At 58.2% G+C, this 8,603-nt stretch overlaps 1 protein-coding gene across 1 annotated transcript; it reads left to right on the top strand.

Annotated features, from left to right (window-relative positions):
- Positions 1 to 1,024: 1,024 nt before the first annotated feature.
- On the top strand, positions 1,025 to 8,403 carry LOC115862205 (galactoside 2-alpha-L-fucosyltransferase SEC1-like). Its single transcript, XM_070044343.1, has 7 exons — positions 1,025 to 1,108; positions 1,258 to 1,367; positions 1,478 to 1,588; positions 1,816 to 1,845; positions 2,037 to 2,088; positions 2,187 to 2,397; positions 7,487 to 8,403. Exons 1-7 carry the CDS (start codon positions 1,025 to 1,027, stop codon positions 8,350 to 8,352), a joined length of 1,464 nt encoding a protein of 487 aa, XP_069900444.1. The 3' UTR covers positions 8,353 to 8,403.
- Positions 8,404 to 8,603: the final 200 nt, after the last annotated feature.

Below are 8,603 nucleotides of genomic sequence, written 5' to 3'. Positions count from 1 at the left end.
TCGAGAATTTTGCCTGAACTAATCCGTAGCTTAACACCCCAGAGCTATCCGTCAGTGTCGAGGGGCAGGGGGCCCTGGGGAGAGGGCAGGGAGCGGGGACAGATGGGGAAACCCAAAGAGGGGGCAAGGGGGAGAAAGGAAGAGCCGGGTGGGCAGGGGAGGGGGAGTTAGAGAAAGATGAAGACTTAGTGGCAAAGAAATGGAGAAAGGGGCCGACAGAGGCACAGACGGCAAAGACAGAGTCGCGGGGGCAGAGGTGAGTGAAGGGCAAGGGCCAGGCAGGGAGAAGGAACTGCGAGGAGAGAGGACGGACACAAGGGGAGACCAGGAGGCAACCAGAGTCCACAGGGTGGGGGGCAACGGGTCCCAGGGAGCCTGGGGGCTGAGACAGACAGGTGGGCAGGGGGCTCAGAGACACCTGTGAAGCAGGAGGAGCACAGGCAGGCCCGCAGGCCTGACCGGGGAGGCGGAAGGGGGCGGGGAGCAGAAGCAGGAGGCCAGGCCCATGGGGATTGGGATCAGAGTGGAGGCCCTTTCCCACGTGGGGCCCTAACCGTGTTCTCCACGCCCAGGGCACGGAGGGGGATTATCACCAAACAACCCAAACAACCAGGCCTCCCTGCCACCCAGCCCTAGCCTCCACCCGCTCTTAACCCTTTCTCACCCAGGTTCAAAGCCCCAAGAGCTGTGCTGAGGGACCCGATGGGGACGGGGATGCCTGGGGGCTGGAAGCCTGGGCTGGGAGGGCAGACCCCTGGTTTCCCCTTGGGGCTCGCGATGGGAGGACCCTGTGCTTGCATTTCTGATAACCTCTGCCCTTCCCACCCTCCACTGCCATCCTAGGCCTCAGGGTCCGGCAATCAGAGCCCCCGCATTCCCCTCCAGTCCTAAGGTCCCCAGAGCAGAAGGGGGAACAGATGTCGGGGGTGGCGGGTACTAAAGGAGGAGAGGAGACAGGGCAGGGCCAGATGCTAGGGCGTCCGCAGGGACCAGCAGTCCAGAGCCGGGGGTGGCAGGATCGAGGATGGACCCGGAGCGGAAATGCGCGCCCACCCACCCCACCGCCCCCCGCCCCGGGCTGGCAGCCCCTGATGAGGAGCCCACTCGGGTCTGGGGGCCTTGGAGCCCTTCTGGGCCCCACTGTCCAGGCCCCTGGCTCTGAATCTGGACCCGGGTTTGTGCCCCAGCTGGGAGTCGAAGAGGTAGCAGTGGGTGCGGGTGGGTCCCGTTCTCCCAGCCTGATTTCACAGCCCGCAGCGTTCCCACCGCAGTCGCCTGGTGCGGAGGCCGCCTCCCCCGCCCCAGACGACGGGCGTGGCCCTCCGCACCTCCCGAGGAGGAGCCTGGCGCCATTTCGAGCTCTTGTGGCGGGCATTTGCCCCCGATCCCCGGCACCGGCCTTGTTAAGGGGCTCGCCCCATCCCCCACCTCCTCTCTTGCCTGGGCGGTTCACGGGGTACCGCTTTCTGGCCCCTAGTACCCCGGGCAACCGGCTGCGTCCCACGGTGTTCCTGGGGGATCCAGACGCCACCGCCTGCCACTGGGGAGCCCAGATGTCCGGCCCCCAGTCCCTGCCCCTCTGGAGACTGTAGCCCACCCTGGCCCCCACTTTAAGGGGCAGAATCTAGCCGTGTACCCACCAGGTCCAGGGTCAGGCCTCTTGCTTGGGCAGTGTGGGGTTCCACCTGGGACCCAGGCCCTTTCCCCGGCTTCTTTTGCACACACCCCACCCTTCACCCCTGTCGTTGTCCAAACCTGTGCCCTGGAAGAGACTGTCCTCTGCAGTCAGCCGCTCACGGCCCTTCCCTCCCGCAGGAGCTTGGCGGCCAGCGTGGGCTCTCGGGAGTGAGTGCAGAGTGGCTGTTCTCAGCCCCCGGGCTAGTAGGGGTTCTGGGCGGGAGCTCAGAGCAGAGCCTAAGAATCCAACACCACCCCGCCCCAGTCCCCTCGCCAAGGCAGCCACGCTCTCCCCGCAGGGACCCCGGGCAGCCACGCCACCCAGCGCTGTGTGGGACATGAGCGCCGTTGTCCCCCAGAGGCCCGCAGCTGGACAGCCCCGAGCAGGCTGGCCCAGAGGGCTCAAGGCAGGTAGGAGGGGACGGCGGCCAGACGGCCTTCCGGGGCCTGGGGTGCGTGCTCCCCGCACACCCCGCCCCTGCCCCGCGGCTCCTGACTCCTCGGTGCAGGCAGGCTCGGGCTCAGCCCCAGCACGTGGCGGCTGTGATCAGGAAGGGGCTGGCCTGCCGCGGAGCGCGCCGCCGTCAGGGCCGCTGACGCTGAGGCGGGACGTGGGCCTCTGGCTCTGTGACCCCAAGCCAGCCCCTCCTGCCCTCTGGAACCTTCTGTCCGCTGTGGGTCAACTGAGCATGAAGGTCAGTCGCTTTCAAGCCTTAAAAAGTCAGTGCTCTTTGAAGGGTCGCACCACTCACCTGGAAACCCAAAGACTTGGGCTGCTTTCTAAGGTGGTGGGGAAGGAGGAGGGGGAGATATGAATGCCTGGGACCTTGGTGGTTCTAGCGGCTGGAGGGAGAAGTCAGGGACCCCCGGGGGGGACTGAGCTCAAAGCGGATCCCTCCATGGCCAGTTTACTGTGAGGCCTCAACACTTCACTCATGACCCTTTCATGCAAATGTTGCCCTCAAGTCCATTACATATCCGAATGGTGTTTTTTTTTTTTTTTTATCCGAATGGTTTTGACTAGAAAAATAACATTTTTCTTCACTTCCCCCTGAGGAAAGCAAGGGCCTCAGGAGGATGGGGCGCCACATTAGCTGCTGTGGCCTAGAGTGCATTGATTGTGGCATAGCGTGGGCCCGACCCCGACAGGGATTTGGGGACCCAGTGTCTGGGGCGGGAGGGCACAGCCAAGGCTCCCCTTGATTCTGGTTCTGGGTGACCCTCACAGCCGGCAGTGGAGAGGCAGCCCCGGGGGCAGGAGGCAGGGTGGGGACATGGGTAAGCCTCGGCGAGGAGGAGGAGTTAGCTGCAGGAGAAGGAGACGCCACCAAGTCAGAGGGGGACATGTGAGATCGCGGGCGGGCGGCCTGATGGACAGAGTAACTAGTGCAGTACTCGCCGCGCTGATCCATTCAGCTGGTGCTCACTGACTTCCTACTGTGTGTCTGACGCTCTGCTGACCGCACGAACACGCGCAGCAGCCCGTCCTTGCCAGACTCACAGTCCAGAAAGCAAGATTGCGACAAAAAAGTAGGAAGTCGTTATGTTCTAGAGAAAGATGGAAGGTGACAAATGCTTTGGAGCAAAAGCAAGTAGGGAAGTAGTTTGGGGGGCGGGGGTCAGGGGGACATTTGGGCTGAGACCTGGAGGAGGTGAGGGTAAGATGCCCACGTGGGCATCAGGGCAGGAGGACCCAGGCACAGGGAGTGGCCAGTGCAAAGGCTAATCTTGCTGTCAGAGAAAACTCAGGAAGCAGGTTTAGGTCTCACTTTATCCACCACCATCCCCTCCCCCCGCCCCAGGGACTAGAAGTTTCTTAAGCTAATATTCCCTGGAGGGAAGCTTGCTGTCTCACTTTTGCTTTTAATAGTCTGAGCTGCCTGAGGCGATTATCACCCCTGAAGGGGCCTGGGGTGGGGGGTAGAAGCAGAGAGCAGAGAGGAAACAACTCCCCGAGTTGGGGAGGAGACTTTGGGGGGAAGGGGCAGTTCCTCAAGTATGGGGCACCTTTACCCTCACAGCGCCCCAGAGGCAGAACCTCCCAGGGCCACAGCTCTGAGGTGGGCTCAGCAGGGCGGGACCCACACCTCTGGGCTTCCAGAGACATCTTTCATCCCTGTCTCGGTGACGGTGACGCAGCAATCACAGAGGCCCCAGGAGGCAGGGCATGTCAGAGCCCCTGAATAACTGCACTGGGAGTGTGCAGCTGAGTATCCCTTCCTCAGGACATAGTGGAAAAATCCAGGATCGTAATTATGAGCACAGATTCCCGAACCACACCGGTTTCAAATCCAGACTCCACGTCTTTCCTAGCTGCGTGACCCAAACCAAGTTTCTTAACCTGTCTGTGTCATAGTTTCCTCTTCTGTTAAATTGGCATAAAAAAGTACCTTCCTCATGGGAGATCACAAAGACCAAATGAGTGAAGATAGGCCTACAGTCTAATATCTGAAACTCTGTGGACCAGACATGCCGCAGAACCGGTGTTTTGACACCATCATGGGGCGCACAGGTTACATTTTATATTTTACAACTCCCCCGGCGGGGTCTGGGCAGCATCCCATAATCAAACATTATTGTTTCTGCAAGCAGAACACATGGGTGTTTGCTCCAAAATAAATGAAGTCTATGAATAGCGGCACGTCGGTTCAGATTTTGTCCCCGAGTGAATTCAACTCAGGTTGGGGTTTGCCAGCAATCTTCATGAAAATGGTCAGTAAGGAATCGTGGACCAGGATATAAGCGCTGAAACCAGTGCCTGGCTTGAGTCGGGAACCACAGAAGCACCAGCTTTGGTTCATTACTTCCTGTGGCTTTTCAGTTGTGTAGGCTCATGAGAGGCCAGGAGAGGGAGCTCTTGAGGCTGGAGGACAGAGGTGGCAGCCAGACTGGGCTACCTGATGTGCAGAGCCCAGTGCAAAATGAAAACCCGGGCTGCGTTGCTCTCGCTTATGGAGACTTTCTAGACGGCTAGAGCAGAGCAGGGACCCTGTGCAACTGCACGAGTCGCACACCGTGGAGGTGACCCTGGGTGGGTACCTCTGTCCTCAGCTGGTTTCTCCTCCCCAGTAGCCCTGGCTCCAATCCCTGCTCAGCTTGCCTGCGGGCTTTGAGAGCGGCCTGGGGCTCTGGCTGAGCTGACCAGAGGCGGAAGCTTGAGTCCTCCTCTGCGCCGGACCCCAGGCAGGGCCTGAGCTGGACAGGCTGTGTGATAAGGATTGGCTCAGAGTTGTCACCAGCCCAGCGAGAAGAGGGGCTCAGGGGCAGATTTAGTTTGCTTTTTAGAGACTAAAGCAGCGAGCAAGGCATTTCTTGTACATCTCAGGGGAGGGAGCGTAGTATATGCTTCATGTGGTAAGAGTCAGCTGACCTCACTGGGAACCCACGTTGAATGTGAGGCCTTTGAGGAGGGCCCAAGAGTGTTCAGATTTCCCACAGGGGTCAGATTAATAAAGTGAGGAGCCCTGGAACATAGGAGGAAGAGGAGGCGGAGAGTGGAGGTGAGGCCCACAGAGCCCTGACATTTAACGGGGCCAGTGGAGGGAGAGATGGGGAGCCTGAGGGGGTGAGATGGAAGCCAGATGAGGAAGAGCGGGGGCCACACAATCCAGGGCTTCTGTAGGGGCCTTGGGGGTCTCCTGAGCTGCAGGCATTGGGACAGCCACAGGGAAACCACAGCTGCCTGGTCAGGGGAACAGAGGAGGGGAGAGGACACAGCGGGTCAGGACACACTGGAGACCCAGCGTGAAAAGACCATTTCTGGGAGCCCAGGGGAGAGCTGGAGGAGAGATGGACTGAAAAAGAAGCAACCCCTGAAGAAGGGATTCTCCACCCCATTACAAGGATGGGGAAACTGAGGTTCATGGAGCCCAGGCAGAGGCGGGAGCTGGAGGGAGTCTGGGTAGGTTCAAAAGTGTAGGCTTCACTGAGCTAGCATGGCACGCCCAGTGCGATCAACAAGACAGACAGTAGTGAGTGTTGGCGAGGATGTGGAGAAATCAGAGCCCTCATACGCTGCTGGTGGGAATGGAAAATGAGGCAGCTGCTTGGAAGCCAGTCTGCAGTTCCTGAAAGTGTTAAACACAGTTAGTTATCACATGACGCAGCGATTCCACTCCTAGGTAAGTACCAGAAGGAAATGAAAACTTAGGTCCACACAGGGATTTGGACATGCGTGTTCACAGCAGCATGATTCATAATTCCCCAAAGTGGAAACAACCCAAATGTCTAACAACTGATGAACTGATAAATAAAACGAGGGCTATCCCTGCCGTGGAATATTAGTCGGCGGTAAAAAGAAATCAGTGACGTACTAACACACGCTGCAACGTGGATGAGCCTTGAAGATATGACACTGAGTGAAAGAAGCCAGTCACAAAGCTACTTACTATGTGATTCATTTATATGCAGCACGCAGAGTAGGTAAATCCACTGAGACAGAAAGTAGGTTAGCTGGAGGGAGGTGGCGGGGAGGATGGGAAGACTGGGGGTGGGGATGGCTAAGGGGCGCAGGGTTTCTTCTGGGGGTGATAAAACTTTTCTAAAATTAATTGTGATGGTTGCCCAACTCTGTGAATATACGAAAAGCTGTCGTACACTTTAAATGGGAGAATTGTATGCTATTTGAATATTATCTCAATAAAGTGGTTACCAACAAGAAAGAAGAAGAAGGGCTCATCGGAGACCTAACTATAAAAAAAGCTAAATCTAGGCAGCTAGAGGTGGCAACTCAGAGAGCATGTTACAGAGGCAGGAGGTGGGAACTGGCGGACCCTTAAGTCCTGGTCCGGGAAATGGCACAGTGTCACTTCTGCCATATGTGATTGGCCAAGGCAGTCACAGGCCCACCCAGAGTCAGGGAAGGAGCGTCAAAGACTCTGCAGCAGCTTGAATCCACCACATCCACTGACGGTAGCGGGAGGCACTTAGCGCTTGCCATGGCAGGGGGCCTTCCGGGAGCCCGGCATGCAGGGGCTATGGTTAGCCCCATTTTCTGGAGAAGACTGAGCCCCAGGGAGTTAACTAACGTGCTCCGGGTTGGCCAGCAGGAGGCAGAGTCTGCACGTGAACCTGGGCTTGTCTAGCCTCACAGTCTAGGTTCTGAACCTGTGTATATGCAGCCTTAATAGATTCGTGAGCTCCCAGGGATGCGTGTAGTAAACACTCTAGAAGTCTTTATTTTCCAAGGCTTACACAGAGTGCCTCCTGTATGCTAGGCACTGTTCTAAAAATGTTACAGATGAGCTAGTTCTGTTAGGTTGGACCATATGAAACGGCTGTTTGTGTAGGAAAAAATATGGTTGAATATTGGCACTCTCAAATGGTTCAACTCTGTCATCGCTTTTTTTTTTTTTTTGCGGTACGCGGGCCTCTCACTGTTGTGGCCTCTCCCGTTGCAGAGCACAGGCTCCGGACGTGCAGGCTCAGTGGCTATGGCTCACCGGCCCAGCTGCTCTACAGCATATGGGATCTTCCCGGACCGGGGCACGAACCCGTGTCCCCTGCATCGGCAGGAGGACTCTCAACCACTGCGCCACCAGGGAAGCCCTCAGTCATTGTTTTTTAATGGGCAAGGAAACTGCGATTCAGGAGTAACTTGACTAAAGTCACACAGCTGGTAAGGGGTGGAGCTGGGATTTAAACCCGGGCCAGAGGGGTCCAGGGTCTGTGCTCTAAGACCTCCACGGTGGAGGCCATTAGACACGCCTGGATGGGCTGAGTGAGCCAATGAACAAGTGGCTTGGGGTGGGGTGAGCGAATGAACTCACGCCCCATCCCTCCTGAATCAAGTCGTCTCTCCTCCCCGCAGCCACCGTGAGATTCTGGGCTACTTGCCCTTCCTTGTCCACCATCTACTTCCTCTTTGTCATCTTTGCCGGGTCCACCATTTTCCACTGCCTCCAGCGCCTGGCCCGGGTGCCCGCCCCCAGGCCTTACCGGGGTCACGTGGTCCTGTTCCCCAGACACCTGCCCTGGGGGGCCATGTCCACCATCAACTCCAAAGGCCGTCTGGGGAACCAGATGGGGGAGTACGCTACCCTATTTGCCCTGGCCAAGATGAATGGGCGGCCGGCCTTCATCCCGCCCCAGATGCACAGCACGCTGGCCCCCATCTTCAGAATCACCCTCCCCGTCCTGCACGACACCACGGCCAGCAGGATCCCCTGGCAGAACTACCCCCTGAACGACTGGATGGAAGAGCGGTACCGACACATCCCGGGAGAGTACGTGCGCCTCACCGGCTACCCCTGCTCGTGGACCTTCTACCACCACCTCCGCGCCGAGATCCTCCAGGAGTTCACCCTGCACGACCACGTGCGTGAGGAGGCCCAGAATTTTCTGCGGGGTCTGCAGGTGAATGGGAGCCGGCCGAGCACCTACGTAGGGGTCCACGTGCGCTGGGGGGACTACGTCCACGTTATGCCCAACGTGTGGAAGGGCGTGGTGGCCAACCGGGGCTACCTGCAGCAGGCCCTGGACTGGTTCTGGGCTCGCTACCGCAGCCCACTCTTCGTGGGCACCTCTGGGCTCTGGGCCACCTGCCTCACGGGTGGGAACACCGTCTACCTGCCCAACTCCCCCTTCCACGTGGTCTTTAAGCGCCAGGTGGCCTTCCTGCCGAAGTGGGTAGGTACCGCAGCCAACCTGGGGCAGGCTAGAGAGAATGGCCCCTAGCCCTGCTGTCCCTGCCTCACCCTTGGGCCCAACAGCAGTGTGTGGGGTGCAGCGCATGGGCTTTCACGCCTGAGTTTAAATCCAGGCTGCTCTGCTTCCTAGCTGGGTGACTTTGGATAAGTGACTTAACCTCTCTGTGCCTTAGTGTGCCACCTGAAAAAACGGACATAATGCAGCTCCTCGTGAGAATGCAACGAATTCATGTAGTGTCTTGGAAACAGGTGGTAAGTGTGGACCACTAACATTTATGT

Source organism: Globicephala melas, chromosome 19 (genome assembly GCF_963455315.2).
Source record: "Globicephala melas chromosome 19, mGloMel1.2, whole genome shotgun sequence".
NCBI classification, from domain to species: Eukaryota; Metazoa; Chordata; class Mammalia; order Artiodactyla; family Delphinidae; genus Globicephala; species Globicephala melas.
This window is presented reverse-complemented; position numbering and strand designations above follow the sequence as displayed.

What these genes read in the sequence shown, in the direction of transcription:
- LOC115862205 (XM_070044343.1), top strand. Translation starts at nt 1,025, where the DNA reads ATGGACCCGGAGCGGAAATGCGCGCCCACCCACCCCACCGCCCCCCGC. An exon ending in CTGATGAGGAGCCCACTCGG is followed by an intron (nt 1,109 to 1,257) that starts GTCTGGGGGCCT and finishes CACAGCCCGCAG; the next exon opens with CGTTCCCACCGCAGTCGCCT. An exon ending in GCCCAGAGGGCTCAAGGCAG is followed by an intron (nt 2,089 to 2,186) that starts GTAGGAGGGGAC and finishes TCCTCGGTGCAG; the next exon opens with GCAGGCTCGGGCTCAGCCCC.